This window comes from Lithobates pipiens, unplaced genomic scaffold (assembly GCF_037356315.1).
Source record: "Lithobates pipiens isolate NorthernLeopardFrog02 unplaced genomic scaffold, aLitPip1_a1.2 Scaffold_3, whole genome shotgun sequence".
Classification (NCBI taxonomy): domain Eukaryota; kingdom Metazoa; phylum Chordata; class Amphibia; order Anura; family Ranidae; genus Lithobates; species Lithobates pipiens.
Genome location: NW_027507790.1, coordinates 187,807,615 through 187,828,645, shown reverse-complemented (window position 1 = coordinate 187,828,645; position 21,031 = coordinate 187,807,615). Strand labels below are relative to the sequence as shown.

General features: G+C 42.7%; 1 protein-coding gene across 5 annotated transcripts in view; it reads right to left on the bottom strand.

The window, feature by feature from the left end:
* RNF180 (ring finger protein 180) overlaps positions 1-21,031 on the bottom strand; it is a 141,841-nt gene that overhangs the window by 111,268 nt on the left and 9,542 nt on the right. For all 5 annotated transcript variants that reach the window (XM_077462623.1, XM_077462625.1, XM_077462622.1 and 2 more), the window contains exon 3: positions 8,700-8,795. In XM_077462623.1, coding sequence (XP_077318749.1) covers positions 8,700-8,795 — 96 coding nt within the window. The remainder of the gene's footprint in view (positions 1-8,699; positions 8,796-21,031) is intronic.

Below are 21,031 nucleotides of genomic sequence, written 5' to 3'. Positions count from 1 at the left end.
GACCGCGCAATTGTCAGTTAAAGCGACGCAGTGCCGAATTGCAAAAAGTGGTCTGATCTTTGACCAGCAAAATGGTCCGGTCTGTAAGTGGTTAAAGAACAATATTTTTTATTTTCTGCTAAAGCATATCCAATAAAAAACAAAAAATAAAAATTTAGGCCAATATGTATCCTGCTACATATTTTTGGTAAACAAATCCTAAAAAGTGTATATCGATTGGTTTGCACAAACGTTGGTGTCTACAAGCTATGGGATATGTACAGAATTATTTTTTATACTAGTAATGGTGGTGATCAGTAACTTATAGCTGGACTGTGACACTTTTGATACTTTGTGGGAAACAATGACACTAATACAGTGATCAGCACTAAAAATACACACTGTCACTGTACTAATGACACTGGCTGGGAAGGGGCTAAACATTGAGGGCGATCAAAGGGTTAAATGTGTGCCTAAAGCCGCGTACACACGGGCGGACTGTATGGCCTACTTAGTCCGTCATACAATCCGACGGACAGTCCGTCCTACTTTCGAATGAACGGACTTGACCACACGCGGATGCACAAACAGTCCGTCGAAAGCTTGCGCGATGACGTGCGACGGGACTAGAAATAGGAAGTCCAATACACAGCAATGCAACCTTTCGCCGTGTAAATCCTTTCTGAGCATGCGCCATTCTTAGTCCGTCGAACTAGCCTACTGACGAGCGGATTGTCAGCTGAAACCAAAGTATGACGGACAGTATTTAAAAAAATCCGAAATACTTAGTACGCCAGACTGCACGCTGAAAAAGTCCGCTGAAGCCCACACACGAGCGGACTGTCCGCTGAAATGTGTTTCGACGGACTAAGTAGGCCATACAGTCCGCCCGTGTGTACGCGGCTTAACAGTGCTTGGTGCATTCACTGTGTGCTGGTTTTGATTCCCTGCTTTTTTTCCGGAGCAGTGATTTTAATGATGGAACAAAAAACAAAAAAAATGAAAAATCCCTTTAAATATAGTGCCTTGGGGTCTTCTTAGTCTGTCTGTAAAGTGGCACATCTATGTATAGAACATGCTGCAGCAAAAATTACATTTCAAAAAAAAGTCAAATCACATTTAAAGCGGAGATCCAGTCATTTTTTTTAAGTGTAGACGCTGACTTTTAACAGCCCCTCACCTGTCCCACTATCCAGTGGTGTACTCACCCCAAGCGTGTTCACCCTGTGTCCTCCCACGGCGGTGCCGGCATCATTACTATGGGCACCTGCCTAGGACAGCATGTGGCCTCACAGCCGGGTGCCCACTGTGTATGCGCGTGTGGTGCTGCTCTCTGTGACTGGTCCCGAAGTTTTCTGGGACCTGTTGTGTCCCAGAAGACTTCACGGAGGAAAGGGGGGGGGGGGACAACTTTGGCTTCAGATCACCTAAGGAGACCAAAATGGAAGTGGGAGCAGGTACCTGTCAAAAGAGGTGCAGGGGAGGAAACCTTAAAGCAGAACTTCCCCTTTAAATTGACTCCCGGTTGCAATTGCCGGCACCCGGCTATTTATATATATATATATATATATTATATATATATAAAAAGCAGGTGGGTTCATACCAGGCCCTTATCTGAGCATTCAGCCTCGCAGATCAGGATAGATTCTGACAATTCCAAAACTGTACCCCTCAGTGTAAATCTATAATCAATCACCATGCCCGCCACAAAAATAAAAAGAAAGCTCCGCACTCTTTGATGGTTGACCGCCAAATGCCTCCTCCGCCGTTTGATGCCGCGTACACACGACCAGACTTTCCAGCAGACTAGGTCCGACGGTCTTCCTGATAGACTTTTCAGCGGAGTTCCGACGGCTTTCAAATGAATGGACTTGGCCACACACGAACGGACTAAGTCCGTTCAAAAGTCCGTTCATTTTGAACGTGATGACATAAGATGGGACTAAAAAAGGAAGTTCAATAGCCAGAAGTTCAATAGCCAGTAGCCAATAGCTTTCCTTGCGTCGTATTTGGTCCGTCGGACCAGCATACAGATGAACGGTTTTCCCAATAGGAATTGAGTCTGTCGGACAGATTTGAAACATGTTCTATTTCTAGGTCCGTCGGATTTTTAAAACGAAAAACGATCGGATTAGCCCACACATGATCAGACTATCCGACAGACTGATTCCCTCGGACCTAGTCTGCCGGAAAGTCCGGTCGTGTGTACGCGGCATGACAGTTCTTTTATAGGTAAGAGCAGGGCCAACTGGCGACGTCACCTGGTGGCACCACCCCCCTTGTGACGTCATGGACTAATGAATGTTGGGGCCTATTATGATGGTTTATATGCATTATTGATACATTTTTAATTTTTAAGATTTATTTATTTTGTTCACTTTATAGTATAGATGTATTGAATATCATGGAATGTTTATGAATTTTTAAAAGGGGCAGCGCACCTATAACTGTTAAATACGTTTAAAGCATGTCTTGTATCTAGATTGTGATTTAAGTGCTGCAGTTCAATTTATTATTATTTTCTTTCACTTAGCACAGGGTTAATCTTTTGTTTTTTTACCCTAAGACAGGGTTACATCAACCAAAGCAAAAGCAGAGCCGCACACAATGTCCACTTAGTGATAGATCAATGAGAAGACCGGCTTCAGCTCAGTCTTCTCCCATAGTCATGCCACTGATGCGTTTCACCCTCCAATAAGCTTAATCATAGAGCAGAACAGGATGTGTGTTACTGGCTGCAACACCAAGTGAAACTAAAGGGAAAAAAACAGAAACGAATGCAGCCACCATATCTAATAACAGGTAAGCTGTACTATATTACATTTTAGTTTTTGGGTTTAATAACACCACTTTAAACCTTATGCCACTGTCAATGTGCAGACATTGTTTCCTGTATTTGGTGTAGGTCATTTTAATATTTCACAGTAATGTTTTCTTATATTTTCCCAAGGGTGTGCAATAATACATAAAATAGCCTGGCTTGTCAGAGCTGTTCGAGGCACCATAATCCTTTGGTAATACCTGCTGTTCTAGATTGAAGACATGTGCATTTCCTCAATTTACAGCTGAACTCCAGAGAAAGGAAAAATGCTTGGTTACGTCTAGGGGGCCCCACAAAATGCACTCACTTACCTGACCAACTCACAGGTCCTCTGAAGTTGTCAGGTTCAACACAAAGCCCATAGTCTTCCACTGAATGTGAAGATGCTAAGGGACAGTACACTCTTAGCCCTTGTACACACGGTCGGAGATTCCGACAACCAAATCCGTCCGATTTTGTCTGTCCGATTTTGTCCGAAACTGTTGCATAGACACGGTCGGACAAAGTTGTCGGAAAATCCGATGTGATGACATTATTTCGTTACGACGGGACTACGTTCACGCTAGTAGCCAATAGCTTTGGTGTAGGAATTTGATCTGAGCATGCGTGGCACTTTGTCCGATCGGAATTCTCTACACATGATCGGAGTATGTCCGATCGGAGCATTTTGTCGGAAAATTTTACCAACAAGTGGGAAAACTTGGTCCGTCGGATACTCCGACGGAAACAGTCCGATGGAGACCACACACAGTCAGAATATCTGACAAAACGGTCCGATCGGACACATTCCGTCTGAATCTCCGACCGTGTGTACAAGGGCTTAGAGGAGAGCTCCGACTGCTGGAGAGCGGAGGGCGAGGTAAATAAAAGGCTCTTCGCAGCCCCCTAGGCCGACTACAAGGAAGCGTTTTATATTTCTCCAAAGATGGGCTATAAAGTATAGGTTCTCCTTTTCCAAACAGTTCTGTTCCCTAGCCCCCCTCAATACATACAGCTGTGCCACACCCACACAGTTGTGTACTTACCTCTTCCAGTGACTGTGCCCTTCCACCTTGTCTGCAGCCCCACTGTTAAAAATCTAGTTCTGTTCTCCTCACCTCTAACGTCCTATAGACTTGAAAAGGATGTATCTTTCCTGTGGAAGCAACATCCCATTTAAGGTCTAAGTTAGTCAAACATAAAATGAGTATAACAAATAAATAATCAGCTCTGGGTGACCCCATCCTCTTATGGAGTCATTGACCAAATATGGACATGTCTGTGTATGGTAAATGATGACCCCACCCCATTTATTTCAGTGGTGGGGGGAAGCGGAGTAGCAGTTGTCAGGAGGCAAACAATGGAGCGGTTGTGTCAGTTTTTTTCTTATCTTGCGGGTTGGCAGTGTCATTCATCGTGATTGTACTGATGTGCATCAGAGGATGTTTATTAATTTAATAAAGGAACTGTTAAAAACTGTCTGTGTTTTTTTTTATTTTAATACTATATTTTATTTCAAAAAGATATGTATTTTACAACATCTATATGTATTCCAAAAATTTCAAACAAACTTCTTTCACGCTGTCAACATCTAATGACAGATATCTATCTATATATCTTTTACATTTCATACATATCTCTAACTACCTTCTATACACTCTCACTAATATTATATCCCAATCTTACTTATTTCTTTGGTTGCTGCCAGTCACCTATTTATCCACTTATCTTTCATTCCTATCCACAGTTGCATGTACATTATTCCATACATCCCATATCTTATTATTTTTTTGTATCCCTCCTCTATGCACATACATTATTTTCTCGCATGGTGTCACTTAATTAAATGTTTTCATCCATTGGTTTACCGAAAAATCCACCTTACTGCTATTTGCTTCCGTGCCAAAAATAATGTTTCCTGCATTCAATTTTAATATATCTAGGCCATATCTCGTCTTCCAATAGTCCCAGCAGGCATACCTCCACATTACAGTGCCTTGCGAAAGTATTCGGCCCCCTTGAACTTTTCAACCTTTTTGCCACATTTCAGGCTTCAAACAGAAAGATATAAAATTTAAATTTTTTGTGAAGAATCACCAACAAGTGGGACACAATTGTGAAGTGGAACGAAATCTATTGGATAATTTAAACTTTTTTAGCAAATAAAAAACTGAAAAGTGGTGCGTGCAAAATTATTCGGCCCCTTTACTTTCAGTGCAGCAAACTCACTCCAGAAGTTCAGCAAGGATCTCTGAATGATCCAATGTTGTCCTAAATGACTGATGGTGACACCAGGCAGGTCCGTAATACTGTTGTGGAGAAGTTTAAAGCCGGATTTGGATACAAAAAGATTTCCCAAGCTTTAAACATCCCAAGGAGCACTGTGCAAGTGATCATTTTGAAATGGAAGGAGTATCAGACCACTGCAAATCTACCAAGACCTGGCCGTCCCTCTAAACTTTCAGCTCAGACAAGGAAAAGACTGATCAGAGATGCAGTCAAGAGGCCCATGATCACTCTGGATGAACTGCAGAGAACTACAGCTGAGGTGGGAGAGTCTGTCCATAGGACAAGAATCAGTCGTACACTGCACAAATCTGGCCTTTATGGAAGAGTGGCAAGAAGAAAGCCATTTCCCAAAGATATCCATAAAAAGTCTCGTCTAAGGTTTGCCACAAGCCACCTGGGAGACATACCAAACATGTGGAAGAAGGTGCTCTGGTCAGATGAAACCAAAATCGAACTTTTTGCCCACAATGCAAAACGATATGTTTGGCGTAAAAGCAACACAGCTCATCACCCTCAACACACCATCCCCACTGTCAAACATGGTGGTGGCAGCATCATGGTTTGGGCCTGCTTTTCTTCAGCAGGGACAGGGAAGATGGTTAAAATTGAGGGGAAGATGGATGCAGCCAAATACAGGACCATTCTGGATGAAAACCTGTTGGAGTCTGCAAAAGACCTGAAACTGGGACGGAGATTTATCTTCCAACAAGACAATGATCCCAAACATACAGCAAAATCTACAAAGGAATGGTTCACAAATAAATGTATCCAGGTGTTAGAATGGCCAAGTCAAAGTCCAGACCTGAATCCAATCGAGAATCTGTGGAAAGAGCTGAAAACTGCTGTTCACAAACCCTCTCCATCCAACCTCACTGAGCTTGAGCTGTTTTTCAAGGAAGAATGGGCAAGAATTTCAGTCTCTCGATGTGCAAAACTGATAGAGACCTACCCCAAGCGACTTGCAGCTGTAATCGCAGCAAAAGGTGGCTCTACAAAGTATTAACGCAAGGGGGCCAAATAATTTTGCACGCCCCACTTTTCATTTTTTTATTAGTTAAAAAAGTTTCAAAAATCCAATAGATTTCGTTCCACTTCACAATTGTGTCCCACTTGTTGGTGATTCTTCACAAAAAATAAAAATTTTATATCTTTATGTTTGAAGCCTGAAATGTGGCAAAAGGTTGAAAAGTTCAAGGGGGCCGAATACTTTCGCAAGGCACTGTACATGGGATCGATTTGCCCACCACATTTGACAGCTTTCCTATTACCTGGTTCCACATTGAATGTAGGAAATCTGCTCCCTCTTGATGACATTGCAGGCAGTTCGATGTAGTCCTACGCCCCACTCCAAATAGTCTACTTGGGCTAACATATATCTGATGAGTCATATATCATTTGATTAATCTATTATTAGCAGCTTGTGAGACCGTCAGATGTATAGAGCATATCTCCTCCCACTTCTCATCTGTCATATTCAGAATAATCATCTGGGCTACTGCCTATTTTAGCCTGGATTAGATGTGCATATAATAGAGATATTAGTCCCTTAGGGCCATGTGATCTAAGTATACCTATAAGGGGAAATCTAGATATCTTAGGGTTCTGGTTACCTAGTTGTAACTGTAGCACATGACGAAGCTGTAAGTATTTAAAAAAAATGTATATGAGATATCATGCTGTTTACACAGATATTCAAATTAGTGTAATGTTCTATAGTTAGATAACTTCCAATGTGACTAGTCCCTTCCATTTCCAGAACTTGCAGTCCATGAATATCTTTAATTGCTACAAGTTTGGATTATTCCAGATTGGAATCTCCAAAGGAGTATCAGTATATATATATATATATATATATATATATATATATATATATATATATATATCTCCCTGCTCCTGAGCTATCCACTTCTGCAGGTGCTTCATTTAGCCAGCTAAATAATATAGGTATATATCCGGCAGAGCCACACCTGCCATGGCTTTAGGTCGTTGCAATGTTGTTAATTTTAATTTACATCTTCCCTTAGCCCATATGAATTTTATAAACTGGGAATTCGGTTTGTTAAATATTACTTTAGATATAATTAATGGCGAATGTGAGAACACATATAAGCATTTAGGGACTATTATATATTTTTTAATCAAATGTATTCTTTCTACTACTGATAACGGCATTTTAGACCATATCCCCAATGTATATTTAATGTACTCTGTTAGAGGATATACATTAGCTTTCAATGCCTCCTTCGCTTGTGAGGTAATATAAATTCACAAATACTTAAAAGACTGTACTATTTTTAATGGGGGCTCAGACCCCCCCCCCCCCCCCGTCTCCCATCTGTATTTCCTGTCTGACTAGAATCAGTGCAGATTTCTGCCAATTTATCTTCAGGCCAGAGAACTCTCCAAATGTCTCCATCTTCATGGCTTCATTTTACTCTGAGCATCCATCATATATAATATGATATCATCTGCATACAATCCAATACACTCAGTTTTTTCCCCTAGAGTAATTCCCTTGTATTTATTGACTGTCTAAATCTTAACGCTAAAGCTTCTATCGCTATTGCAAACAGATGTGGAGATAGGGGGCATCCTTGTCTAGTCCCTCTATACAGCTTTACAAGGGGTGACAGCATACTATTCACCAGCAAATTTGACCGTGGCTGTTTATATAATATACCCACCCATCTTATAAATCTTTCTCCAAATCCAAATCTTTTCATTGTCACTCTTAGAAACAGCCACTTTATGGAGTCAAATGCTCTAGCTAAAGCCAAGGATGCCAATGCAGATGTCTTTGTGTTTTTAATTGCACTTGTCATTTTTTTTGTAAGTAAATAGGGGTACTATGTACCTCAATACTCATTCACATGGGGGGGGGGCTGGATCTGGGGGCCTACTTGTTAAAGGGGGGCTTTCAGATTTCAATAAATATCCCCCTGCACCCCCACAACCACAAGGCCAGGCAAGAGTTGTAGGGATGAGGCCCTTGTACTCACCAACATAAGAGGAAAGGTGATTTATCCACCCCCTGGCAGTGTAACTCCCATGCTGAGGGCATGGGGCCTGGTATGGTTTAGGTGCATGGTCTTCAAACCTCCCACCGCCTTTCCTGGCCTGAATGCTCAGAGAAGGGTCTCATATGGATTTTGCAGGGGAATACCTAAGGGCCTGGTATATATTTTGGGAGGACCTTGTGCATATTTTTTTTCTGGTGACGGGTCCCTCCTAAAATCCATAGAAGACATGCAAGGCCTAGTATGGATTGGGGGGGTTACCTGTATGCTATTTCAAAAAAATTCAGCTCTTTTGTTTACATTCCGCTGACAGCAGGGATGGGTCATTTTTGTTAAGGACCGTGGTGGGAGGATGTAAAAATGGATGAACGCACTGAACTGAAGTGAAAATGGATGTAGAAACTGATGTAAACCGAATCCTTTTCCCTAGATGACGCCCATGGGAAAGGAGCCTTCGAGTTTGTTCCCCATCTTCAGTGAAAACATCCTGCATTGGTGGAACCTCCAGCTAATTCTACACCTCTATGAGTTCCCTATTACAGGATCAAGATGGTAGCTTTGCGCCTTTCTTTCATCGGCCTTACTGGGAACATAAAAACTAAATAAAACATTACCTTTTCAAACTCTCTCTTTATCCAGTCTGGACTTTCTTCAACCTCCATGTGCCATATATTACAAGCCCCCTGATAAGTGGATGAATCAACACCTTTCTGCAACAGAAAAAAAAAAAAGAGAAAAACCAAACTCCTATGTGGCTAAATAAAACCAACAAAGTAAACCATGCTATCAAAAAACAGATCTTATAATTAAGTACTTTACAGATAAGGATTCCTGGCTGTCTAATCCTAAAAGTCTTTATTTTTCTCATTTTCTCTTTGTGTTCTTACTGAAGTTTTGACTTTAAACCTAATTAGAGATGGATTTGTGCTTCTTGAGATATGAAACAAAAAGGGATAAGAATCCGAATGAGATGTGCAATGGTCTGCTAAGCTAGAGTGAGATGAAACGGTTCACTTTTCTGATTTAGAGAGATTTAAAAAAAAAAGCTTTTAATTAATCTAATTTAATTTTATAACTTATTGGCATTTACTATGAAATCTTGATCACTCTATTACATCCAATTAATTTTGCCAATCAAGTATAATTATGAGACGCAGCATAGTTAAAACGTGCTGAGATTCACTGTCAATCTAAATGAGTGAATATGAAAAACAGGTTCTGCTTATGTTGTAAGATGGGAAAGCAGCTCTAGCAGAGGTCTTTAAATATTCTGTATCCAGGCTTTCTCTCGGCTCTGATCATATTACTAGCAGGCGGCTGCGTAGGTAGGAATTCACCCATGTTCTTGTGCACAATGCATACAATGAACAGGGTATTGCCAGGTCAAGCATATGCAAGGGAAGCCTGACCTCCCTATAACTCATACAAACACACATTCTGTTCATTGATTAGGAAAATATGTTGTTATTCCATATTAGAAGAGAAGAGGTGACAGCTCCACTAGTGAGTCCTTTTCAAGCGGGTTTATGTCACCATGTGGTAGAGGAGATGTTTCGGCTTTTACAGGCTTAAAATGGATTCACTGGTTTTGCCGTCCCCTCCTTACTTATATCAAAAATGCAGTCGTTGCATGAAAACCAACTTCATTATCAACATCTATTTCCTGAAGCTTTTCCACCAGCCATATGTATCTTTGTAAAGTAAACAGGTGTGGAATGGTGTGTGGAGAGTTCTTTATTATCAGTATTGTACATTGTATATATTCCATATCCATTATGCTGGCCAAGACATTCCAGAAACAGTTTTCACGAATGTCAGACAGAAACCTATTACACAAATATTGAAGAATCAAGAATTGCAGGGCTGGGAACTTTGCTTCTGCTGTAGGCACGTGATCTATAAGTGTTTAAAAATACTTGAGGTGGTCATTTTTAGGTTAGAACATCTTTTAGGTTTCTACTGCTGTATCTGCCAGGTGTGTGTATCTAGATCAGCCTTTCAATCAGGGTGACTTGAGGTTTCTTCAGGGGTACCTTGGCAAAACACCTAAAAATTGCCCCAAAATTGTATACAAGCTGCTGGGTGGATGAAGCATGCCTTTTAGTTACACAAAGCCATAGGTTTTCATTGTACACCATTACAACCTTCTAGTTGCCAATCTCCGAATGACCAATGACATCATCAATTGATGAAGAAGGATGTCAATTGCCTGCATATCATCCTTGTTTGACCCTCCCTTGCCTCTCTCCATCAGCTTTGAGGTCTCATTAGCTAAATGATGGAGAAAAGCTGAGGGAGAAGAGAAACGTTGGAATACTAGACAGTATCAGTTTGCAAAAATAGGATTTTCTCGTCATACTTACCTGTAAAATCCTTTTCTTTGAGTACATCATGGGACACTGAGTAATTACTATTATTATACATGATTTATATAGCGCCAACAGTTTACGCAGTGCTTTTCAATGTATAAGGGGGGACAACACAATTACAGTACAAAGCAAAAAGGTACAGGAGGGCCCTGCTTATACAGCTTACATTCTAAAGGGGTGGTGGTACAAAAGGTAATAGCTGCAGAGAATGATTTGATGGGGGTGGCTCAGGGACAGTTTTTAGGTGGGTGTGGGATAGGCTTCCCTGAATAAATGGGTTTTCAGGGATCTCCTAAAGGTGGACAGGGTAGGGGCGGATCGGACAGACTGGGGCAGGGAGTTCCAGAGGATGGGAGAGGCTCTGGAGAAGTCTTGAAGGCGAGCATGAGAGGAGTTAACAAGGGAGCTAGAAAGCAGGAGGTCCTGGGAGGAGCGGAGGGGGCGATTTGGGCGATATCTGCAGATGAGGTTGGTGATGTAGATGGGGGCGATGTTGTGGATGGCTTTGTATGTTATGGTTAGCATTTTGAATTTTACACAGTGGGGTAGGGGAAGCCAGTGAAGCGATTGGCAGAGAGAAAATTTTCTTTTTTTCATACATCATGTGACACAGAGTTAGGCCAATATTCATTATCTGCTGGGACGTCCCAGAGCAATAGCCTTGAGGGAAGGGAGACTCACTGCCAAACAATAGCCATCGGACCTTATACGGCAGCCCGCAGAACACTGCGGTCGAAAGGAATCCTCGGCTGCTCGAACATCCATTTGATAACATTTTGTGAACGTATGCACTGAAGACCAGGTAGCAGCCTTACAAATCTGAGCAATAGATACCAGATGGTGTAAAGCCCAGGAGGTTCTTTCTTACACCCCTGATAGAATGAGCTTTCACCTTAAAAGGGAGGAGCTTTACGTTTCAGACCATAGGCCTGAATGACAAATTGATGGACCCAATTGGCAATGGAAGCTTTGGAAGCTGCCTGCCCCTTCTTGGGTACTTTTGGTAAAACAAAAAAGGAGTCTGATCCTCAGATCTCCGCAGATCTAGACAAATAAACCTTGACTACCCGGACATCGGACAACGTTCAAAGAATGTAGTTGTCTCTCTTCCGCCGAACAAGACTGAGAGAAAAAAGGCAAAATAATGTCCTGATTTAAATTAAAGGCAGACACCACTTTTGGCAAAAAGGATGGAACAGGTCGTAACACGACCCTGTCGCGGTGAAGGATCAAGTATGGTTCCCTGCACGAAAGGGCCACCAACTAATTTCCTTGATAGGCTCAAATGGCTGTTTCTGTAACACAGACAGCACCAAGTTAAAGTCCCAAGGACACATAGGCGACCTAATGGGGGGAAGCAAGGGAGTTGCCCCCTCCATAAAGGTTCGGACCAGTGAATGGGAGGCTAAAGGCCTTTGGAAGAATACTGATAGGGCCGAAACTTGACCTCTGACTGTACTCAAAGCCAATTTGATTTCCCCAGCTGACTGTAGAAAAGAGAGTATTCTCCCAATCACGTATTTCCAAGGATGCCATTTTTTGGCTTCACACCAAGCAATAGAAGTCTTCCAGACCTTATGATAGATCTTCCTAGTGACAGCTTTTCTAGCATTCACTAGGGTAGTGTTAGAAACCATGAAATCAGACCGAGACAGAAGTACAGTTAAAGTGGTTGTAAACCCTTACAGACCACTTTGACATGCAGGTAAGCCTAGATTATGGCCTATCTGTAGGTCCATGAAATATCTCCTAAACCTACAAGGTTCAGGAGATATTTGGAAAAAAGACAGGCACCGCTGTCTACGGCGCATGCGCCATAGACAACGGCGCACAGGCGCACTGAGCATGCTGCTACTAACGGCGATATGCCGTTAGTGGCGGCTCCCATGCACATGTGCTGTGAGTGGCCGGAGCAGCGATACTTGGAAAAAGATGGGCGCTCTGTGCTACAGGGGACAGCGTGACATCGCTGGCTCCTGTGTCAGGTAAGTGACACATAATGGGCTACTATGCGATGCATAGTAGCCCATTATGCTTTACCTTTGCAGGGAGACAAAGAGGAAGTAAACCCATCAAGGTTTACTTCCTCTTTAAATCCCGCTTGTTTAATAATAAAAAGAAAAAGAACAAACTTAGTCAAAACATAGCCAGAGTTCATTAACCAGAACGGATAGTCAGCCAAGCCAGAAGTCAGAGATCAAAGTAGTGGAACAGCAAGCAGGATCTGGAGTCAGAAGGGATGTCCACAAAGCCTTTAAACAGGAATGCAGGAGATGTTTCTTGTGATGTTGACCAACATGAAGGCAGAGACCCTCTGGACTGGGCAGCTTAAGTAGGCAGGACTGAACAACAGCTGAGTAACTGTGGAGAGAGATGGGAGCTGGCAATTAGTTGACAGCTGAGCGGCCAGCTCAGAGAAGGAAGGGCTGAGCCTAGCCCTGACAGGTAGACACCACTAGTCCCGAGATGCCATGGTCCTTTAACACCCTGGCTTCAATAGCCATGCTGTCAAATTTAGAGATTGTAAATTGGGGTGGAATATAGGACCTTGAAACAGTAGATCGGGGCGGCGTGGAAGCGTCCATGGCCCGTCTATAGTCAGTCTCCCAATCTCCGGGAACCAGGGCCTTCTGGGCCAGGCTGGAGCCACTAGAATGACTGGAACCCCCTCTCTCCAAATCCTGTGCAACAAATGTGGAAGGAGAGGAATCAGAGGGAAAGCATAAACCAGGGAGTACTGGCTCCATGGAACTACCTTCGCATCTGCTCCAATTGTCAGAGGATCTCTTGTTCGTGACACAAACTGCTGTAGCTTATTGTTGAACCTGGATGCCAGTGGGTCGACCTCTGGCCATCCCCAACATTGGCAAATTTACTGGAACACCCCTGGGTGTAGGGACCATTCCTCCAGCCAGATCTACTGGCGGCTGAGATAATCTGCCTTCCAGTTCTCTACTCCCAGGATATGGACTGCCGATAGAATCGGCACATGTCCCTCTGCCCAGGTTAGTATGTGGTTCACCTCCTTCAGAGTTGAACGACTCCTGGTACTGCCTTAGTGATTTATATAGGCCACTGTAGTGGCATTGTCGGACTGAACCCTGATAGGGCAGTCCTGAAGTTCTACCGTTCAGCACCGTAGGGCTAGACGCACTGCCAGTAATGCGTTGATGGGCAGGATCTGTTCTGTCCTTGACCATTTCCCCTGAGCTGTGAGCCCAGGGTCGCTCCCCAGCCTGAGAGACTGGTATAGTCAGTACTCTTCAAGTTATCGGGAGGACGGATTTTCCCTTTCGCAGGTTCTGATCCTGCAACCACCAGTTTAGGCTTAAGCTTGCCCGAGGAGATAAGAACATTGGATATTCCAGGGCTTGTCCTCTCCTGTTCCAAGCCAACAAGATGTCTTTTTGTAAAGGCCTGGAATGGAACTGGGCATAGAGCACTGCCTCGAAGGAGGATACCATCCTCCCTAGAAGACTCATACAGAGCCGAATAGAGGGTAGTCTGGTGCCCCTTATCTGACGCACCTGATCCTTCAGAGCACAGATCCTTGTGGGTGGCAAGAATATTCTTGCTTGGACCGCATCTAGGATCAGACCTAAATACTTTAGACTGGTTGAGCTGGTTTCAAGGCTGACTTTTCGGTATTTGTGATCCAGCCCAAGCTTTTTAAATACCGCACTTTGCACGTTATGCTCTGTTCTAGAGCCTGTAATGAGTGATCTCTGAGCAGGAGGTGATCCAGATACCCGAGCACCAGGACCCCCTTGGGCCCTTAAAATACCCAGTACTGGTGCTAGGATCTTTGTGAACACCCGGGGAGCTGTAGCAACCCAAATGATAGCGCCACAAACTGAAAATGATGTTCCTCTACTGCAAATCGTAGGAACCTCTGATGAGGCTGAAAGATAGGTGCATGTATAATAGTTTAATAGTAAATAGGTTTGAGTAAAACCCCATGCCTTTTTCGGATACAGGAACATCTACAATCACTCCTTGATGCACTAAATGCCGTAGTGCCTGAAGCAATAAGTCTCTTTTTGGAGGATGTGAGGGAACGCTGGATCTTAAAAACCTTTCAGGGGGAACTCCCCCGCAACTCCAGCTTGTAACCGCAGGATATAGTTGGTGACCCACTCGTCCTGAATTATTGTTCTCTAAATGTCCGCAAAGTGCAGCAGCTTTCCCCTCACCCGATAGCGTGGGACATCCCCTCAAAAGGAGGGCTTGGTGCTGGGTTTAGAAGAATTTTGGACCTAGGGCTTTTTCTGGCCCTGGCCTTGCGGCTTGTCCCTGGACCTAGCGCCCTGTTGGCGGCAGAACTGCCTTGGCGCTGAGACATTTGAGGAAGCAGTCCCTCAGGTTTTAAACAAGGGTTGCCTGGTTCTTTTCTAATCAGGAAGTAGAGAACTCTTCCCTTCGGAAATCTTTTGGATGCATTTGTCCAAATGATCATCAAATAAACATTCCCCACAAAAGGGGAAACCTGCCAATAACTTTTTACAAGGAAGCTCGGCTGACCAGTTCTTAAGCCACAAACATCTGCGCATATGTACAGACAAGAGAGCCAAACAAGAAACCTGCTGTATTGAATCCTTTAAGGAGTCAAAAGCAAAACACAGCGCCCAAGGAATTTCTGTCTTATTTTCAGCAAGATCATCCTCCCAGTTAGGCCTGTCAGGTCATCTGATCTGATCCTTTACGGACTGGCAGATACCAATTGCTGCAACAACTGGCTGAATAGCTGAACTGGCCAAAAAAAAATAGGATTTTTCTACAGCTTACCTGTAAAATCATTTTCATGGAATATATCATGGGACACAGAGCCTTAAGTAATTACTTAATGGGTTATAGGCTACCTTCAGGTGTTGACACTGGTAAACCCAATCAAGGAAGTTTAGTCCCCTTATATAACCCCTCCTCCTTCCAGGAGCATATCAGTTTTTGTAGCAAAGCAATTAATCCCAAAAGAGGGGCAGAAGCTCTGTGTCCCATGATGTACTCCAAGAAAAGGATTTTACAGGTAAGCTGTAATAAAAATCCTATTTTCTTTATTGTACATCATGGGAAACAGAGTTGTGGTCTTACAGATCTGAGCCATGGAGGCCTGGTTATGCACTGCGCAATCAGCACTAACCGCCCTGGTAGAGTGCGTCTTAACTTGAAATGGGGGAATCTTACCTCTTAAGTCATAAGTTTGAATTATCACTCGTCGAATCCACTTAGCGACAGTGGATTTTGACGCTGCCTGTCCTTTCTTAGGACCCTCTGGCAGAATAAATAAGACATCAGCCTTGCGAATCTGAGCAGTTGCCTTAAAATAGATTTTCGCTGCCCTCACCACATTAAGACAATGTAGTGACTCTTCTTCCCGGAAACATGGTTTTGGAAAAAACAATGGCAGGACAATATCTTGGTTCAGGCGAAACCTAAAACCGCTTTTGATAAAAAAAAAAAAAGTCTGGACAAGGGCGTAACACCACTCTGTCCCCATGACAATCAAATATGTACTTCCTCTATGGGAGGGGCTATATAGGGGATCACTTCCTGTCTAAAGACCTTTGGTCTACCATGGTCCATTCACCTGGAGATGAAGTATAACCCAGCAGGTAATGAATATTAGCCTAACTCTGTGTCCCATGATGTATGAAAAAAAAGTGTATTTGGAAGAATAAATCACCTCTAACGTTGGGTGTCCTACTTGTATTGATGATGCGGTATTATGTAAAACTATCAGAATGGTTTTTACATTTTAAAATGGGGTGCCTTAAGACTGTCCATAATTTTATAAGGTTCCTTGATTGAAAAAAGTTTGAGTAACACTAATCTAGATTTGCCTGGATGTGTTGGTGCAGCATTGCCCTCACTCTGCCGAGACTTACAATTACCAGAATCCTGGCAGAAGGCAAAGCAAACCTAGTGTCTAGGGAGGCGAATAAGCAATTTCACAGCAGTAAGGATTCTTCCTTCTGACTAAGAGCCATCATAAAAATTAAGCAGGAAAGAGATTGGTACAATTTGGTACAGTTTTAGAGAAATTACAACACCCAGTCACTCTGACAAGGAAGTCATTTTTCTTTGGTAAGGGTTATTTAAAATCCAGTAGATAGTATTTTAAATATTAGAGCCACTGTCCCGGGCAGTGGCATAACCAACTGTTACGGGTAAATGTTGCCTAGATTTGTCAGTTGCAATTTACATTGGCTGTAGATGTTTCAGGTTTATATTCTTCAGTTGATAATTCCACCTCTGAGGACCACTGGGGGCAAGGAGATGGCAATCATTTACTATTCTATCAGCTAAATCTGAGAACAAGTGCTCTGGAGGAAATATGCAGTCACTGGGCTGTGCACTCTGTTTTTCTGAAATCCATTAAAGGAACTCCTTAAAACTAACCAGACCCTACCCGCCACATGGTCTCTAGTGTCACCTCAAGACCCTTAACATATATGCTTTCACATCAAATCGCTTTGTTAGCTATACTGAGATAACTTTGCCTGGGCTGGGTAAGGCCCTATATAATTGTGTGGACAAAAATGCTTTGTTGATGTCAGAGCAGAATGGGCAGACTGATTTGAGATGATATAAAGGCAACAGTAACTCAAATAACCACTCGCTACAACCAAAGTATGCAAAATACCATCTCTGAACGCACAACACATCAAACCTTGAAGCTGATGAGCTACAGCAGCAGAAGACCGCACTGGGTGCCACTCCTGTCAGTTAAGAACAGAAAACTGAGGCTACAATTTCGCACAGGCTCACCAAAATTGGACAGCAAAAGATTGGAAAAATGTTGCCTGGTCTGATGAGTCTCGATTTCAGCTGCAACATTCAGATAGGGTCAGAACTGGTGGTGGTGTAATGGTGGGGGAATATTTTTTTTGCACACCTTAGTACCAATTGAGCATCGTTTAAACACCACGGACTACCTGAGTATTGTTGCTGATCATGTCCATCCCTTTATGATTCGTTTTTCTAATCATTACTGGCTCAAAATGACATAATTTTTTGACCACAGTCACGAGAAAATTTGCTGTTTCAGGATGGAAATTTTTTCTCAAACTAACATTTTAACAATCTATGTTTTCATTTGGTGAGATTCATTCCAAAAACCAAATGTTAAAAGCAAAAAAATCTCTTGAACGACATTCAAATATTCAGAGAATTTGCATACAAATTTTCCTAAGAATTTTCAATTATGGCCAGCTCTAGTTTGCTGGACCCTTTCATAAATCCAGTGACCTTCTTGTCTCTATTCAGGACAGGATCTCTTTACAGGAATCCTGACAACATAATTACAAAAAGTCTGACTCCATGAAACAAGATTCTATAACAATACACTAAAAAGTTAACAAAAGTAATACAAGGGTGAGTGGCTTCTGATCATGTCAGTGTATTTCCAGTAGGCTTTCTGCCTGCACAATTAAGAGTTCACATGTTTTAGGCTTGTATTCAATTGACTTCTCAGAGCTAATACAAATGTAATTTAGTCAGTGCTTAATAGCATTTGACAAGGACAACTTTAATGTATGAGATTTCTGCAGGGTTTCTAGCTCCCAGTTGTATTTGTTGGCGTGACATTTGGTCACACATTTCAAGTTCACAATACATGACAGGGAGATAATAGTGTAACCACAAAAAGGCAGCCTGTCCTCAGTAGAAATATGTCATGGCTTTCAATACATGCACAACTGCATTGTGGGAATTGTTACATATATGTGTGTTGGAAATGTATAGTTTTGTTCGAACTAAAGCAAGCCATAGATCAATTATTTTGGTTCCTTCCACTACACGTGGAAGGAAAGAGAATCGATCGACTCCTCCAACAGTCAGTGTTGGTGGGGGAATGCCTATCATAGAGCTATTGTGTTCTTCTGCCAGGGGGCAAGGGGAGTCTACCCGGAAGGCAGAATACAATGATTACTACTAGCGGCTATAGCCACTGTCAGTAATCGCATGTAGAAAAAAACGGAAAGGCTGGTTGTACCTAAGTTAATCGATGGATCGATGTAAACTCTCCCGTCTGACTTTTAACTATAGGTAAGCCGAGAATAAGGCTTACCTATAGATAGTGGAAATATCTATAGCGGCGCCTGTTTAGGAGATATTTCACTTGTAGTGCACCGTTGATGTAATTGGCGCATGCACTGTGAAGAAACAGTCCTCTGGCATCTATACCAATGGGAAAGAAGCTTGAAATTCATCTCATGTGCCTTAGTTGCTAATGACATACAGTGGGAGAGGATAAATGCTTTTCTCATTCCTCTGGTTTAATTTGGACACTCAAGTCCATATTCTACTTATTTGTAAACTCCGGGAAGCATGGGTGGAGTCTAAAGAATAAGAACCCTATGCACTGCAGAAAGAATGTGATCTGTATAGTATCTTGTAACAGGAGAGACTCAAAAGGTATCTGGCTCTCAGGGCCGGTGCTACCACTAGGAAAACTAGGCAGCCGCCTAGGGCACACTGCTGCCTAGGGGCGCCTTCCCGCTGACTTCCCTCCATGTCTGCATGGTCTGCAGGCTGCAGCATGTAACTAACTCAGTCTCAGGCAGCTGCCCCGTCTTTCCAGTAGTGTAATTAGAGACGCAGCCAAGCACTGGAGCCAGAGCTAGAGGAAGTAGAGTCCTTCCTGTATAGCGCCGCCTCCTGTCACATGGGCAGTGTAAAGTGGGTGGAGTCAGGTGTGGAGCCAATGGGGGGCGGCAAAATTAGGTTTTAGAAGAGAAGGAGAAGATGATCGTTGTCAATATTTCATAGCAATGGAAAAGTTCCCTGCAAAAAAATTAGATATTCAATGGTTTGTCTCCTTTCTCCATGACAGGAAACGTCTCTGTGCTACTGCCGAAGGGAACTCTAGGTTACCAAACAGGGGAGTCATTAATCCCACTTTAAGAGAAAAAGTCCTAATTGGGTTTGCAATTTACCCCAGACATGCAGTAAATGTGCTGTAAGAGAGGATAAAGAAGAGAGTGGGCCACAGACAGAGATGCATAGCCAGGGAAGTGCCTGGAGGTCAAAAGGGGCAATTGACTGTTCTATATGTACCCATTGTTTAAGATGAAAATGATGGAACCAGTTTACTAGTCTAGTTAACACCACTGCAGCGTGGTATTAATATAGGTCCGGTGCCCCTACACCACCTTTTATTTTAGGGAGAGATAAAGTTGTCCTTTATAGTCTAAGTCTACTTTATCCCCAAATAAACCTTGTAAAAGCAGATTGTAGAGTAACAAAAAAGGAATGGGGGACCACAATGGGTATAGTTTGGAAAAGATAGATGGTAGGGTTATTCTTTCAGGGGTTAAAAATCGGAATAGTCTAACGTATCACCATATTTTTCCTTATGATAGGCTGTCCCCAGTTTTTTTTTCCAGGTAGGGGCTCCTGCTGGGTGTTGGCATATGTCTATATGTAATATGTTTTATGTTCTGTACATTTCTGTAATGTGGTATGTTTTTCATTATTGCCTATGGTATGTGGATAATGTTTTTGTTATATAAATTTGTATAAAATTTCAATAAAGTTAGAGTTGACATGAATCATCTGCCCTTACTCAAGATGGCCACATCCAGAAATGCAACGGGAGGTTTTTCAAAGTGATTTCTCAGCAAAATAAAGCATGGAGACCTGGATGGATGGGTGCAATGACTAAGTGCTAAGGAAGCGTGAAACGCATTAACTGGTGATGCTGTTCCCCCTATTTGTGTTCTTGGACATGTTTTTATGGACTTGCTGAAACCAAGGTAATTTTACTGGACGTGTGGCCAGCCAGAATTATTTTTTTCTCATTGGAATCTGTGATGAACGGGCCTAGCACCTGGTCTCTGTGTTAGTGGAAGTGGAGATTGGAGACTGACCTAGAGCAGTGTTCACACACATGGATGGATGGGTGAGTTTGCTCTGAAAATTAAAAATGAATTAAATAGTAAAAAAAAAAAAAAAAAAAAAAAAAAAAAATGAATTAAATAGTATTTTTGGTTTGTGGTGCTAACATGCAGTGTAGTTTTGCTTTAAAGTCAGGACAGAGGAAGGCATCTAGAGAAATTCCCTCAAGAGGCTACAGATCACCTACAGAAGGTGGCCTGTCTCCAAGTGATCAGGCCCCACAAAGGAATATGAACATATGCTATCCCCAACCGGGGGGTACCTTCAGCAGGAACCCAGTGTGTTCCACCTGCTGACAATCCAAGGAAGCACAGAGCTGTCCATCGATGTTTCTGACTGCCATGCAAGAGATGTAGAGTGCCCAGATGCACAAACCTCTGTCTTTGATGCAGAGATCACTGGATGAGGAGAGCAAGATGCCAATGCATTGTCTCTAGGAAACCAGTGATGCAGGATTCTTCTGGGGAAGATAGTGAATGTCTGAATAAGTTACAATTCCAGAATCCCAACTGGACAGGAAAAAGGGGTGCCAAGAGCTAGGGAACTTAGCGACACAAGGGTAGTTGCATTGCTTTGTGCAGTATCACAACAAAAATAGAGAAGGACGACTGAAGGATGTGTCACAGACAGAAGTTTGGCCTGTGAGCTAAAAGGGGTGACTTTAGCACCCAAATGCCTGAGAG